Below are 17,213 nucleotides of genomic sequence, written 5' to 3'. Positions count from 1 at the left end.
TTGTCAGTAGGCATAGATATGTTACAGACATAGATGTCTAGAAGTTTTAAAAGACAATTTCTCAATCTCCCCAAGTCTTTGGACTATAGTGACCTAATCCCACCCTCAATTACACAAACTGAGTGGGAAGGAACAGCATCTGATATCTGTTTAGGTGGGCTCTCTGTTGTGATCCTCCAGAGTTGTGCTCTGCAGTGCAAGACTCCTGGTTGTGGATCTCTGTGTGTTATCCTGGGTTAGCCAGCCTCTGAGGGATGGCCTTCTAGTTCTGACAGACACTGGGATTTTGCCTTGATGTGTTGAAATGCACATATCCTTAGACTACATTTAAATTACTTATTAGTCAAATAAGGAAAATGCTATAGCTGGTGAATGAAGCTTCTGCCTTGCTGCTTTCTGACATTATTTTCTTCTGGATATCACAGTGCATTGTCTGTGGATTGAATAGTCTCTCGCATTCCTTGGCTTTCTGGCACACTGCTAGGAGTAAAAGCTGCATTGTTTCTGTGAAACTAGTTTTTCATTACTATTAACAATATCTTTTTTGAATAACCAATCTTTTGCTGTGTGATGACTAAGCTGTGTCTTGGACAGAGAACTTAGAAGAAAAAATACATGAAAAAATGCTTAACTTTTAAAATTATATTGTTAAATTAAGTTTGTTCTCCATATATGCTTACTTTTGAGAAGCTAACACTAATGCCACATCGAAGAATGTGTTCTACTTTGACACTTAATAACACGGTTAAAGCATTAATTTAGTCCTGCATTTATTTGAATGTTGAAGTCTGTATATTTCTATAAAGCCTTGATGATGTTAATTATTTTTATTGACATACTATAAATATGTTAGGGATTCCAAAGTATTCATAAATGCTTTCTTAGAATCTAGAAAGTTGATAATGAGTGATTTTTGGCTTTTGATGATCTCTGCGGTTATTATATAGGGTAAAAATCTGGTCAACATATGATCTGTAAACTTGAAATCCAATCTCCTATTCCATTAAAATGACATGATATGACACTATCAGGACCATATTTCAGGACAATGTTTTGCTGCTTGTTAAGTGAATTGCTTAGGGGTGCTTGCTTTGTTGTATGTTCAATGTTATTTTTCATCAATCTAGAAGTTGTTCTTAGTTCTATGTCTGTGGAAAAGTTTGGCTTTTTTTTTTTTTGTCTCCTAAGCCTTCAGAACTTCCTTGTTAAGTTTTCATATTGTAAATTTGCCATGAGGTTTAACTTCTATTTTGCAGCTTTTGGAGGGCTAAGGGTTTTATATTTCTTTTCTTAGTTCGGTATTTTTTTTCAGTGGGAAATGCTTAATTTTAAATTCTGTGTATGTATTTCTATATTCTGTTTTATACGTGCATTTAGCACATTCTTTTTTTTTTGACCATTGGTCCAGTTGTTTAAGAACACTTGAGCAAAATGAGGGAGAGGATTGGTACTGGCCACAGAGCTAAGTTAAAAGGCAAATGGTAGAAAGTTTTGAAATAGATACATATTCTATCTAGCTGATATAATCACATTTCATTAGGAATTTATGCTCACGTAACACTAAATGGCCTAGCAAGACACCACAGCAGTTAGGTACTGCATAACAAAATTTCTCCCCCATCCCCCCGTTTTGGTTAATGTAGGTCATCAGGAGATAAAAGCAAATTTTTCCTATGAGTACACAGTAACTGCAACCCTCTTTCATAGCAGACAAATTGCTCATCTTTTTCTTTTTATTCAAGCATAAGTGATAGTTCAAAATGTCCTGAAATCCTCTTTTCAAAGAGGGAAATGTAATGAACAATCTTCAAAATATGGGTCAAGTCTCAGTGTGCCATAAATAAATGGGGATTTTAGCATGTGTTCATGAACTCGTTTTGAAAAAGCAGTACAAAAAATACATTTTTCCATGTGATTTCAGAGCATTGATGTAAGAGAGTCCCTTTTGGATTTAGAAGTGAACCTGACAGCATTTTTCCAGGATTGCATCATATGTTTCACTCGCACTTTCACATCCTGTATTAAACCACATGCATGCACGTCAACAAGACAAGATTGTAAAAGGAGTGTGACTGGGGAATTGTTTTCCTGATACTTGATAGGAGTAATTGCGGCCACTGCTGCTTCAAAGCAACTGTGGTTATACTATACTATGTCAACAAAAGTCAGTTTTGCCATGTGGAAACCTAATTATTTCAGAATGATCTGTTAGAAAGCACTTTTAAAATAGTCAGGCCATTTATACAACTCAGTAAAAAATATTTGTGCATGAAACCTTTCTTGAATAAAAGCTTTCATGTGTTATAGTTTGAGCAGTATAGTGACAGTTTTGGAAATATTAAAAAAGTAGACTTCTGTTTAAGAGGTGGTAGGAAAATTTAGTAGGTGATTAGAAAATATGAGTATTTCCCTATAATTTGTGTGATAAATCTGGTAGGACTGTTACTGAATAGAAAAGAGGGTGTTCTCTTCAGCAAGACCCTGGTACTATGGGAAATGGGATGAAACTTTTATATATTTTAGTGAGATCATGCAATGTCAGGGATATTTGTCTGTGTAGTATTTGCTCCAGAAAATGACTCAAAGCTTTTGGTCATTAAATTATGTAGCTGTTGTTCACAACAATGTCTTGTTTTTACATGTGGTTGTTTGTCACTTCTGAGCTGTTTAGGACATCTGTTAATCAAACATTTTTTTCTGTCGCTGTGAAATTAAGAATATCACAAATTTGCTTAGTTAAGTGTGATGTTCTGTACCTAGACTCTTACTATTTGCTGTAAGTAGCGCTTACTACCAAAAATGGGCTTTTGAAAGACACTGTAAAGTAATGTTGTAAGTTCCATGAATGTCTAAGCTTCATAGTGAAGCTAGATGAAATGATGTGTTTAAAAGTCTTAGTTGTCAAGGCATAGAATTGTAATTTATATGTATGAAATTTCAGGTGATTACTGACACATAAACCATCTGTTCTGAATTGCTTTTCTTAAAAGAAATTCTGTTTAGTCACTGCAATATACATAAATCAAAAGATACAAAATATTTAGAACCAGATTTATTAATGTGTTGTTAGTACTGGGGAGCAGCAGTGACCCAAGGGTCACTAGGGGTTTTCTGCATTCCTGCCAGGCATTGCAATGCCTTCCCAATGGCTCCTTGGAAGAGAGGCAGTGCAGGTTCTCCTAGCTATCTTCTTACTCCTAGCTGCTTTTGTACAGCTGAAGGCTCTGTGTCACACAGCAGGTCCTGGTCTCCAGGACCAGTGCTGGAGGCTTGTTCGTGCTGCTGGGCTCAGGGCCAAGGAGAGCAGATGGGTTGTGCCCACACTGAGCCCACATCTCCACTGAATGCCAAATGGCAGCCACCAGTCATACACAGATTTTCTTTTTTGTGTTGTTTAGTTTGGGTTTTTGTTTGGTGGGGTTTTTTTGTTGTTTTGGGGTTTTCTGTTGTTCAATAATTCTAAGGTAATCTAAGTGGTTTATTACAGACTTCCAGAACAGTATTCAGTATCCTTAGCAGGACTTGAAAGAATATAGGCTATTTATTATGGTTGTCTCAGCACAAAGCAGTTTAAAGGTACAGAACTGTCTAGAGCTAGAGAGCTGTGTGGAAGCAAACAAACCCAGTATGATGTCACTAGCTCTTCTGAGCTGTTCCTGGCATTACAAACAGAAGGTTTTTTTCTTGGAGAAGACTCACTAGTTTTCTGCAAAGGCAAGCCTGAGAACATGGACACTGTGGAAAAATCCAGAGATGAGTACTGAAGGGGGAACTGAGAGGTGACATGATTTGACACTGCAGGTCTGCTCTTACACATAAAGTAACTGTACCCTTATCTCCTTTCCATTCTCTCTGAAGTTTTTATGCACAAGTCTGCAAGTGCCAGGAATACTGGAGCTGGCTTCTTGGCATCTTGTTCCTGTCACAGTGCTGTTCATCCATAATAGACGATCCAGAATTTGTGCTTTTAATTTGACATAATAAATCAAAAATTACAGAGAGTATAGTAGTGTCAGATATTGTTTATTTAGTCCCCTTATGTTGACTATTAACTCAGTTGATTCAACATCCATGTACCACTTCAGATAATCTGGTCCAAGCAGAGATTCATAAAGTTTATATGGGAAAAGAATTTTATTCTATTTGATTTTCTTGTTAAACCAATTTAGAGCTGCTGATAATTTGGTTCAGTGAGAATATGATCAAGTATGATATATGTAGAGTGGATGTTTTATGTAACTGGATTGATAGAAGGCTATGAAATTTCAACCGTCCTGGGAGTCCGAGACTTTTAACCCCTTGTTGGGTAATGAAAGCTTTGTGAAATATTAATCCTCCTTGATCTGAAAGAGAAGAGAGACAACCTGGGGCCTGAGATGTCAGAAGAAGATGGGGAAAGAATCCTAGGTGGGAGGAGATGATGGCTGGACTTTTCTTGTATAGCCATGGACTGAACCAATTTCTCCTGCAACAGAGACTGCATTTTTAGGGGGATGCAATGGTTGGAGCCAAGAGAGTGACCTGCTGCAGTGATGAGGAGGGTGTGGTGGTACCCTCTGTCTTCAGGAAGAAGATCTCTGTTCTTGAGACCCTCGGCCCCAGGGGAGGAGAAAATGGAGGGGGGGGTGGTGGCGGCTGTTGTCCCAAAAACGAGAAACTGAACTGTTGTTCTTTGCTTCTTGGCAAAGCATCCTTAAAGGAGCCCTATGGGCAGTCTGTCCATGCATGGTGGTGAGAGCGCTGTGACATGGAGAGTGTCACACTGGCAGATTTTCTCCAGGCAGTGCCATGTGTGACATGGAAACATAGGAGACTGCAATTGTCATTGGGGGTCTTTGGTACAAGAGAGACTCCTCTCTCCCTTGATGGACTGAGTATTGATTATCTGAAGGGTGGTAACTTGATTGAGGGTCCAAGTTTTGTCTCAATGTGCTTTGCTGGAAATTGGGTGGGGGGAGGAGGAATGTTTTGGAAGGTTTTCATTCTGGATTCAGTGCATGTCTTTTATTGTAGTTTAGGGTAATGTTTTCTCCTTTATTTCTAAGCTTGAGCCTGCTCTGCTCTGTTCCTGATTGCATCTCACAGCACTCATTTGGGGAAGGTGTATTTTCACAGGGGCAGTGGCATTGCACCAGGGTCAAACCATGACAAGTACCAAGTATTTCTGATTCCACTGAAACACTAAAAACCACAGATTAATCATCAAGACTTGAGGGAATCAAAATGCCTTAATAGTTGTGACCAGCTTCCCCTAGGACCTTGACCTGCACTCTCTGCCCATGGCCCAGAACCTCCCTTTTACCTCAGCCCCTCTTCTTGCCTGTGTTGTGAGCAGACCATCTCCAGCCTGGCTGCCTGCTTGCTGGGTTTATGGCTAGGTCAGTGTCTGCTGCAGCCCTGAGTCCAGCCTTATCTTCTGCTGTTTCTGACTTGCCTTCCCCGGACACACTAGACCTGACTCGGCTCTTCCTCCTCTAATAAAACAACTGTTTAAAGCTCCTGTGTTCCCAGCATTGCCTTATTTGGGACTGCATCATTGCCAGTGAGGGCTGCCACTGCCTGTGCTGGGGTCACTCTTTGACTCTGAATTATCTTCCCTCATGGAGCAGCCCAACTGTTGCTGTTTTCTGCCTTTTTGCCATTTTACTTTGTGCCAGTCCAATAACCCTGCCCACTTTGCTTGTTCCTCTTTTGCACTCAAAGAGGTACTGTTGGGTTGAACTTTCTCTGGGAAATCATTTTGAAGAAGGGACTTCTTTAAGGTTTCTGCAATGTTTAAATGAAAAATCATGACATGGAAGTCCTGTTTTGACAGCTTTCCTATGCAGCCTGGACTAGCTGACCTTCTTCCAACAGGCTGCCAGAGACTTGTGTGACTCCTTTTAAAAGAAGAGGGTGTACTTTTAAGACTATTATAATTAGAGACTATATTAGATTTGTCCAGTTAAAGTATCCTGAGAAAGAGTAGGGAGAGACAGAGATGGACAAATGCTGCATTACTTCTTCCTAAAGACTAAGTCACTGAGAGGAAATTCAATGGGAGAAATTGTCTGTAGAGTATTTGTCTCAGAAGAGATAATTGTTTTCTTTGAAGAAATTAGTGTAATATGAAAAGAGTGCTAGCCTAAAAAATGTGTCTAGTCCTGACAACTTTTTATTAAAATTTTTAAGAAAGGGGAAAAAATCACTGATATGTAAGGAACTGAGCATTTGTTTCCACTTTTTTTTTCTTTTTTTTTTTTTTTTTTCTCCCTCCAGAAGAATGGGAAGGGGCAGAAATAATGTTTTAAAACTTCATTGTGCTCTGATTCATAAGATTGTTCCATATCTAGAGGCCCTTGAAAGAATTCATGTTGTATAGGTTTTTTCATTTATTCTGGATTAGAGAAGAGCTGGTTTTACTTCCCTGCTTCCTTCTTGCTTTCCCCTCCTTGTTCCAGGATGGTCCAGGAAGTGATATGGTATCTGTGGCATAAGATAAGATTTTTTTTTGTTTTTGTTTTAAAATAACATGCAAAATTGGTCAGTGTTTTATATAAATTATAGAAAAATAATAATACCTCCTTGCAAATAGCTTGAACCATAAGTTAATTTTTCCAAAATAAGGAAACATAAATTGAGTAATTGGAGTAAGAATCATGGGGGAATGAAAGCTAGATGGTGATTTGAGGAATAGATTTAATTGCATAAATCTCTGAGACATATTTATATATCTAAGACAATCTGTTAGTCCCCATTGGCATACTGGTAAGTACAATGGTGATTAAGGCTTCAGTTGTTCTATTTTCATTTTATTTGGCTTATTGGGTAGATAGCAGTGAGTAGCTCAGTGCATGTAGGCATATTCTGCCATTACATTGCTGCTGTCATATGTACAATATGTATAATATTTAAACTCCTAAGCTGTGTTTAATACTGATATTATTATGCCGCTAGAAGCTGTTGTAAGGGGAAGCCTACTCCTGTGTCTTTTTTTCCCCCTGCTCTCCCCATTTCCAGTAATTTTAAGCTAGGAATGAGTAGAGAAACCATATTTGCAGTTTTCTATCTCTTAGCTCACTTTTGATTGAGTTAACTACTGACTCCAGACAGAAGTAAAAATTTCATAAATCAGCATTGGAAAAACAGTGTATTCAAATCAACATAAGGTCTGAATTCCTCCATGATTTAGGGATCCCTAAAGTTACATAGCAACGTTTCATTTTCTGCCTTCACTTGGCCATGTAGTACAGCTATTTTTCGTTTGAGGAAAAAAAGCTTTAAGTGAGAACTAAATGCTAAGGACTTATTTTTTATGTGTCTCAGTAAATCTACCAATGCAGGCAGCAGGATTGCTGTGGTAATTACTCTGTTTGGTACAAATATTGATGCTGTATCAGTAACATCCTTTCTGATATTGAAATCATGTAAATGGAGCTACTCTGGTACAGTGAGAGCCTGTCGCTACAGACCTTGACTTTGTACCAACTAGATTTACAGTCTTGTGTTGTGCACAGGGGACTTCTGGGTGTTGTTAAACAAGAGACCTTTCTGAAGTGTTTGTAGTCTTTGGGCCTCAAGACCCATTCCTTTACACTATGATTATCTCCTAACATAGAACTGAAAGTAATTCACCCTTAATTGTGAGAAAGTTCAGCTCCTAGTTTAAAGTTTGTCTTTATAATTTTTTTTTTAATTCAGTGAACTGGACCAAACACTAAATCCAAAGCCTGTAGTTACTAATATTCCTAAGAAGTAGCTAATGTTGATTCAGCTCTCAACTTCATTGTGTGGACTTTTGGAAATACTTTTTCGTTGAGAACTTCATACTGTTAAATTCACTTCTCATGCTTCTTTGCTAGGAATTCTTTAATGGCCAAGGAAATAAGTTGGTGGGAGTTACCCATCTGTGCAAAACTTGCGTAGTGACTTCATAATACTTAAGTATTGTGATAGCATGTATCATTTAGCTAAATAAAGAATTCCTGTTTTTCAGACCTTACCAGTTCGGAAAATTCCATGCAAAGCCAATGCTCCTTCAGGGTCTTTTTTTGCACGGGACAACACAGCAAATTTCTTATCCTGGTGCAGAGATGTAGGTGTGGATGATACCTGCCTGTTTGAATCAGAAGGTTTGGGTATGTATTTCTTTATTCTTTATGTAATAGTTGGTAATTTAAAATAACTTTTCCTTTGTGTTTAGCCTTGAAAGACAGAAAGATTTTTAATAGGTCCTGACTCTGAATCTGACCTTTGTATGACTATGTGAATTCTGCTGATTGTCTGTAGAATGAACAAATAAAGTACACATCACATACTACTCATTTAAGTCAATTTTAAAAGGAACTTAAATGAGAGAAAACTCTTGCTATGTTTTCTTGCTCACAAATGATTTTTCACCCTACACATACTTTTCTGAGCATGGAATGCTGTTCCTTAGTTCAATGTATAAGATTGTGCTTTTCTGTTTTGGGAAAGTAGGATCCAAATGCATGTGCAGTTCTGTCTGCAGACATTTGGCTAGTTGTGGAAATTTAATGAATTGCACAGGAGGCAAGAAGATACAAAATTTTTATGTTTCCCATGCTGACCATTTTTTTCCAGCTGGTTCCCTTGTGCAGTTCTGGACAAAAATTATCCAATACTACTGCTTCACGGTGTTTCTTGAAAATAATTGTACTGTTCAGGAAATCACTGTTCTAATACTACATAGTCTGTGTTGTTTTAACTTTTCTTTCTTCAGAGGAAATCTTATGAATCTTGACTTCACAGTTTTTTAGCCAAATGTCATGGAATGAAGAGAATCCAATGTTTGTTATCTGAAATCAGATAAAAGTGTAAAGCAGTCATAGTGACAGATCAATTTCTAAGGAAGACAAATGAACACACTATACTGAAGCTTCTTTGTTCTGTTGCTCAAAAAGCCTGTTGAAGCTCTTACTTGTGTTGTGACTGATCTATTCCCATTCTTTTACAGTCTTGTTCTGCTTCTGTAGTCCAGCACAAATATTTCTGAGAGAGTTTTTCTTTTTCATTTGTCTGTTCTTTTATCCTGGGATGTTTTTTAATTACATTATTTTATATGTCTGGGAGAAAATGCTTGAAGGTGACAAATAGTAAGTTGAATATATGTATTGACTCTGTTTTGTTAATTAAATCTTTTAGATTAAATTCTTATTTGATATAGTAAATCATGTGGAAGATGAATAATTGTAGTTTCAATGATTTGAAATGGTGAAGAAGTTGGAAGTTTGCCAAGAGTCTTGTAAACACCAGGAGATGCAGACCTCCAATGCCTGAAATAGGCAGATCCACCTCTGGTTAATAGAATACTTCAAGGTATTTGAAGTTTGTATTGCTTTGGTAAGCCCAGTCATTAGCCATTGTTCCACAAATCTATTGTGCATTTTTAAGAAACTAGATCTTGTTTAGAGATGGAATTGACATAGCTGGAATATTTCATGATAATTAATAATATTTCCTGATAATTAATTTTCACACATACACATTGCCTTGCCTGCCATAGTAAAACAGAGTGCAAATACAAGAGAAAAGGTGTGTTCCAGGGGACTTCCTCTCTCAGAAAACTGAAGGGAAATACGACTGAGCGCACAAACCTGTACTCTATTTTGTTTGATTAGTGACTGATTTTCTTCACTGATAAAAAACTAGGTTCTGAGGTTTTTTTCCCTTATTGTATAATGTACTAATAGAAAAGATTTATGTTGCTTGAAATAGGAATAGGACTTGATAACATTTTGGACCCATTTTTCTGAACTTGAGAAGAAGATGGTAATCATACCTTAAAAAAAAAAAAAAGATAAAAACGGTAGCTATTATTCTCCTTCAGTTTAGTCATTAACTCAAAGTTTTGCTTTTTTGAGATTTTTCCTAATGCATTAGAAATAATGATAAATCTTAACAGCTGCCAATCTAAAGCTTTTATGTTCCTCTCTCTCCCACAAATCACCAATGCATAGGAAGCAAAAATTCAGCAAAGGTAAGTAATATCAAAGGTTCTTTTCAAAGTAGCGAGAAATGTGTGTGAATGACATCTGTATTTGCACTGCCTCGTTGAATTCTGCATTTTTTATTATTAGTTGTGGTGAAATTATGGTTACAGAGGTAACTGTATCCATTTTTGTATTTTCTTCTGTTTTTCCTCACAGCTAATAAACTCAGTAAATTGGTGCTCAAATTGTTAGTGATAAAGCAGCTTTTTTTCTATATTGGAGAACCTTATTGTATCAATGTTCTCAGTTGAGTGGATTTTTATCCTCATTTTTTTTTACTCTTATTCTGTGAGCTTTATTGCTTTATGCAAATACTGTGTTATTCAATTAAAGGCACATAGTAATATTTTCATCATGCTACTGTATCATATAAAACATCCTGAGGTCTTTTTCTGGTAAATATGCATTCTAGAATTATAAGAGGGATATTGAAGATTTAATGCACTGAAATACTTGAATGATGGATTTATGGCACTGATTTAAAAAAAAAGTACCAAGTATATTAGAGATCAGCAAAATGAAGTCTATACTGGCTAAGAAATTGTTAATTGTTATGGTTTCTCATTACTTAAAAATACTATCTCATTGTTATAAGTTCTGAAATTTTTGAAATCATGCAAGTATAACTGCACACAAATGCATCCATCACTCCTAACTTTTTAGCACTGAGACTCAAGTGATACAAAGGTATTCCTCACTGGAATGGAGCTGTCTTAAACAAAGACCAGAGCAGATAGGGGCAGTCCATGCCTGATGAGCATGCAGGTAAGTGTTGTTAATGGGAATCTTGAGTATTCTTAGAGGCTTGCTTCTGCAAAGGGTTAACATTTCAGGACTGATCCATACAAGCAGGTGAGCAGACCTATTCATGTCGTTTTATTCTTGTCCTTCACTTGTGGACTAATTTAGCAATTTATGTAATAATTTAAAGTTAAGCACAGTTTCAAATGCTTTGTTGGATTTGGGCTACTCAGCTGAGCTAAACAAGGAAACAAGATTGAAGTCTTCAAAATAAATAGAAGGAAAAGTAAATAGAATGAAAAATAGAGGTGCTTGATATACTAGTAGATATGATTGTGCTATCTAATCACTAGTTACTTTAAATATCATTGGAAGAGAAAGCTCAAAATTTTGAAGACTTGTACTGCTAATTTGTTGGTAGTCTATAATATAATGTAGTTTGTGTTGCTGAATGTTATCATGCTTTAACATAGGTTAAAATGAGAACAAATTGGAAACAGAGTTTCCTGTTAAGATTTGTAATACAGTCAGAGCTGACTGGTAGCAATTTATCTCTAAGTGCAGAGGCATGGCAGGAAAGTCTCCGAGTTAATGCCTTTGCAAAGAAAAGGTGGCTGGGATACCTGATGTAAGAGCTACAGCTCACTCATGAACTTCTGTAAGAATTATAGCAACGCAGTACGTAGGGATAATCTTGAGTGCTGCAAAATAGAGGGACACCGTGTGTGCTCCCTGCACTCATTGCCAAATTTAGCATGCTTGTCATATTTTTTACTTTTAAATTTAGTGTATTTAAAGGAGAAGGAAACAGCTTTGTTAATACCAAAAATTATGATCCAAAATCCAAATTTTGATCATCTGTGCAAATCTTGAGGTACAGTGTCATTGAATGGTCTTCTTAGATGTATTAGACTATGTGGGACTCTGAACATGATGTGCCAACTCCTCACTGAGCAGTATGAGGATATTAATACTGCCTTTAACTCCTCTGTTCCCATAAATATACTTTGTAAACTCCCCTGTAGGGAATAGCCCCTGCAGGCTTTAGGGCGGCAGATCCCCACAGCTCTGGTAATTTTCTTTATGGAAGATAGGTGGAGATATTTGTAATTTTGCTCATGCCTAAAGAGTGTAATACTCAAAGAAAACTCTTCTTGGATTTTCTATGATTGCTTTAGTTCAGTGAACATAAAGCATAAGTTCTGAACTCTTTGTGGTAATGGAGTGTTGTTGGATGATTATAGGATTTGGAACCAATGAATATTCTGCATCTCTTCCATGATAAAGTCTACCCGGCAAGAAAAGGGTTTGCCACTGAGTGTGCCAGCATGCTGATATGTCATCTGCTTTGGGAGTTGTTGGATGCTGTTGATGGTTAATGTTTTGTGCTTGTACATTCTATGCACCTCTACACACAGTATGTGACATGGACTTCTTTTGATGCAACTAATTGATTTGAGTTTCATGGACAGGTTTCCTAAATAAATGCATGTCGTATTTTAGTGGAAATAGTAAACTGAAACACAAACACCTCTGATCTCTCTTCTAACATTGTTGGTTTAAAGGTTATTTTAAAAAATACTCAAATGTTGCTTGCTTTAAAATATACATAGGGAAGATTATTTTTTAAATTATTACTGTAGTTTATCTGATTTCAAGATGCAAGTTTTTTCTGTTCTTTTATACTGAAATATCTACATATTATAACATCATGTTAAAATTCACTTGAAGTTGCATCAGAACAAGATTTTGTCCCATCTTTCACAATTCTTTACTAAACTACTCATAATATTAGTGAATATGTCTCATTTTGAGGACTATAGAAGCATCCTAGACTCTTTGTTGTTACCACTGGATTTGCATGTTAAACTAATGAACTTCAGTAAATTATTAGTGTTCAGATGACTCTGTATCCCTTCTACATTAATTCTTTACTATCCTTAGATCTAGTATATTTGACACCTTAACTGTTTTGAGATTTCCATAAGTGATTGATCTGAATGGGGTAGGGCATGTAGGGGAAGCACAAGTATGTCATAGCATAACTCTGATGCAAAAGCAAGGGTAAGTTTGTTATAAGTTAACAGAGTGTTGACAAAACAATATTGGGTGGGTTTTTTTTTTAAGAACAAAAAGTCTTCTGTAAGATCACAATAAAAATTAAAGGGAAATGTGAGAGACAATAGGAAGAAGGAGGAAAGGACCATCCTTTTGGAAAACTTTCCCTAAACTAGTGTGAGTTCTGATGGCAATTGGAAGCCTGTGATAATAAATACTAAGGCATTTGGTAAAATTCTTTGATTCTAGTGGGATAAGAAATGCATTAGAAACAGAAATACTATTTACTTTTTATGAGTCAACTATGCCTGATATCTTAATCTTTTAAACAAAAAAAAAAAGTTTATGTTAGAAGGAAGACTGACTTCATTAAAAATGGTTTATAAAAGTGTTAGGAGCCAAGATTTGAAACTTGGTAGGAAGTTGTGGGAATTTTATTTCTGCATTGTGATTCTACTAATTTAAAACAAACACAAAACCACAAACAGAATAAAAAACCTGAATGTTGTTGTGAACTTTCAGTTTAAACCTGTTCAGTAAACACATGGACTGCATGTGCATTGTGTGTTCTGTGTCCTCACAGTCACAGGCTCTAATAATGCTGAAAGCAGAGGCTGCTTCTCCTCTGCTTCTCCTGGTAGCATCCAGGCACTGAGGTAAGGACCTCTGAGGAAGCACAAAGGTTGAGTGAACAAAAGAGGAATACCTGTAAAAAAGAGAATGGGACAGCAACAAGATGGGAGCAGTGTGAAGAAATGTTATTGCCAGAGAGAAGCAAGGATGAAAACTTCCAGAAACTGAAAAGGAATTATTGTTAACAAAGAGTGGCTGGAGGTAGCATGCAAAGATGCAAGCAATGAGGATGGCAAATAAGAAGCATTTAAAGAGATGAGATGAAAAGTGAAAAGGCAGGACACCTAAAATAAGCCAGACTTGTTTGCACTATTTCTTTATCTTCCCATTGCGTTCTTGTCAAGCAAATGCCATCAGTGAGATTCTCTAGAAAGATGGATATTCCCATTCATTTTATGCAGTGGATCTGCATAAAATAACATTTATTGGTCTCTGAAGTCCCCAAATACATATGCTATATAGTCCTCAGGAATGCTATTATTTTCTTGTTAGAAGCACAGTCTTATGAGATGACCTGATGTTTGTTTTTGTGGTTGGTTATTGCCTGCATACATCTTCATCCTCTAACAATGATGTCACTCTGCCACATTGTTCAGTGTGAAATGCATGAAATGTGTCTAGATTATATAGAGTCAGACTTGCTAAAGGTCTATGAATTTTGTTTGGGTAGATAATTTTTTTACTTTTTAAATCAAATTTTCTTCTAGCTATATTTATGGATCCTTTTGGAAATAGTGGTAGTTGAACCTCTCTTTTTCTTCCATTCCAAAGTCATTCGGATGTACATATGTATGAATTGCAATTTACTTGGTTTGACTATTCCAAACTCAGTTTATTCCATTTATATTTTGGGGTATGCCTTAGTTCTTAAAATCAAGTTTTATTTTGGGGCTGTCAAAATCAGTTTAAAACCAAAACAGCAGAATACACTTCTAGGATCATGAATGTAACACTTTAAAAATACTGATTACTAGTAAAGGTAAATATTTAATGTAATTACTATATTGTGGGAAGGAAGACTATTGAAAATAGCTGAATGTCCAAGTGTTCATCATTTATATTCTTAGTAACAGATGGCTGAAGAATAAATATATTTTTCCTAGTGCAGTGCCTGTTTAGTTTTCATGCTCTGCAGTTTCACTTGTGGAAATATATTTGGATAAGATTAGAGGACAAATGCATACCTCTCAAAGGGCTACACAGACACTAGGAAAAGATATTGGGATGAGCATTCTACTCCCACTTACACTTATTCATATCCGTGGAGCTGCAAGTTGAAGTCACGGAGGCTGGAGGTCTGTCTTGGGCATTAGTTACCTAGAGATGTTCCAGTCTCTTTTGGGTCTCATACATACACAGAGCAAAGTAATTGCTTTCAGAGCTTTAACTAGACATTAAAATATCTTTTTCAGGTATGGTATTTTTTCTTCATGCATTTAAGTTAGGTGAGTCTTTAGATTACCAAAAGTTTATGTAGCTGATGTCTTGACCTTAACTCATTAAAAACAAATTTATTTTGATGTTATTCAGGTTTTTTCTGATTTATATAAAGAGTCACACAATTACTTTTTGGTCTCAATTCAATCTGAAGTGTAAGGTGCAAATTGTTTTAATATTGTGGAAATTTTTAAAACCTGATTTTTACTTACAATAACATGAGGGCTTTACTCTAGTAGGTATTTCTGAAGAGTAATTATGTACTCATAATTACTATCTTCTCTATTCTTCTATTTTTCCTTTCATCTTCTTGAAGTTTTAGGGAGTTGATTATACAAACAGCCACAGACCTTTCTTGATTTATTGATTTGGATTTTGCTTATATGCTTTGCTGAACTTCTTTACCAAACATTACCTATTCTGAATCGTGGAGGAAAAAAATATATTGGTTTGTGGTGGTGTTTCATAATTGTTATAACTTGCCTCTGAAGGCAAGGGTAACTGAGGTTCTTGCTAATGAAGAAGACGCAGGTGAGAGTGAACAACACTGAGTGAATAGACTAGTGTTTATATATATATATATTTTTATATATCTATCTATCTATATGGCAGGTTTATTTTAGATCAATTTAGTTGCAATGGAAAGGAGGTATGTAGCCATTTTGGCTATTATCATCTATAGAAATGCAGCAAAGTATGAAGATACCACTTAAGAAAATACAGAAGGAAAAGAGAGAAAGGATAAGAACAGAGAGTGAAGTGAGACTTAATTGTTGCAATTTCAATGTCTCCTGTTTAAAGTGATGGTCACAGTCTTGATCTGTTGAGGGTGGGGTAAGCCCATGAAACACCAGGTTCAGTGGGTTAAAATACAGTCAGGTTCAGGTGACAACATCCAGGATACCACCCCTGAGGCGAGGGTGTTGCATGGTCTGTTCCAACACTGTGGATCAGGTGCAGTCCTCTGGTGGAAAGCCTCAGAAATTACTCTGGGCACGTTTTGGAGGACTTTGATGGTTTGTGACACCTAAAGCATGACAGGTGCCCATCACATCAGCATAGCTGAACCAGTTATGCCCCATCAGAAGTGATGTATGCCTTCCAGCCCATGTGAGTGTCCCAATACTTTCCATGGAGGGGAGCTTTACACCTCAGCCAGTTATGTAAGGGAGGACATTGCCATGATAAAAAGCACTATTCCACTTTGTAGAATCTGCTTCTTATGAGTCTTTTCCCTTATTTGGCTCAAAACCCAGTTTGTTGCTAAACAGAATTTGGTTTGTCATGGTCATCCTCTGGTGGTGGGTGCGCACCACCTCTGTGCCTGGACTGCTCTTACACCGTTGAGATATTTCACCACCACACACCCAAAAACTCTCCCCCTCTCTTTACAATAAGGAGTCCAAACCTGGCCTCAGCAAAGCACCTGCTGCTTTTGCAAATGGGTGGTTGGGACATTAACCCCTAACATTTCAATCTCTCACAATAATGAGATGATCATACTGTGTCACAGCTACTTCTGAATCATAAAAAAACCTATTCTGTGTGGGATCCAGGCATGCAGACTTGCATTATATGTATGTATGTATAAAGAAGAAACTCTTTTTTGTCTGTTTGGGATTTTTATATTGTGAAGAACTGATTCCTAAAGCATTCTAGTTTCATATTTACTTTAAGAGTAGATGTGAAAAAAAATTCAGGACCAAATTTATAGTGAGGTACAGCTTTGTTAATGCAACATTCTTATTTTTTAAAATTAAATTGGCTAAGAAAAATAGTGATCTAAAGGATATGTATTCTCTTAGTTTGTAGAAAGGAAAGTATCACTCTAATGTTATCAATTTTGACTTTCTACAAATTAAAGTGTTGTGCCAGATCTCTTGATTATTTTTAAATAGTTATTAACTGTTTGCAGATTACCAATTACCCCAAATAATTATTCAGTGATTTAGATAATTAAATGGAGCTTCTGAACTGTCTGAACTCTGAGAACCACTCATCAATCCCATCCTTTTTATTCCAATAAAACCCTACTGCAAGCCAAAGAAAACAAATGTTTGTTGGAGTCAAGAGGAACAGATGATGATTAGGTTCCATTCCACCACTAAGATCTTTAAAATAGCTTTTATATATCAATGTTTTCCATCTTCATTTTGCTTTTCTAGTACTCCACAAGCAACCAAGAGAAGTGTGCCTTTGTTTGCTGGAACTTGGAAGAATTGCAGCAAAGTAGGTGAAAATATTTAAAGACTGTTGAAATATTTGCATTCTTGACAGCAGGTGCTATTGACAGACATATTAAATCAGCACATCTCAAGCTAACTTTTGTGCTAATTAAGTTCAAATAGAATG

The 17,213-nt window shown here is 36.4% G+C and overlaps 1 protein-coding gene across 2 annotated transcripts in view; it reads left to right on the top strand.

The window, feature by feature from the left end:
* Window positions 1-17,213, top strand: part of GAS2 (growth arrest specific 2) — an 81,744-nt gene that overhangs the window by 21,866 nt on the left and 42,665 nt on the right. For both annotated transcript variants that reach the window (XM_053979474.1, XM_053979473.1), the window contains exons 4-5: window positions 7,976-8,117; window positions 17,027-17,090. In XM_053979474.1, coding sequence (XP_053835449.1) covers window positions 7,976-8,117; window positions 17,027-17,090 — 206 coding nt within the window. The remainder of the gene's footprint in view (window positions 1-7,975; window positions 8,118-17,026; window positions 17,091-17,213) is intronic.

The sequence above is a fragment of the Vidua macroura genome, chromosome 6 (assembly GCF_024509145.1).
Source record: "Vidua macroura isolate BioBank_ID:100142 chromosome 6, ASM2450914v1, whole genome shotgun sequence".
Classification (NCBI taxonomy): Eukaryota; Metazoa; Chordata; class Aves; order Passeriformes; family Viduidae; genus Vidua; species Vidua macroura.
This window is presented reverse-complemented; position numbering and strand designations above follow the sequence as displayed.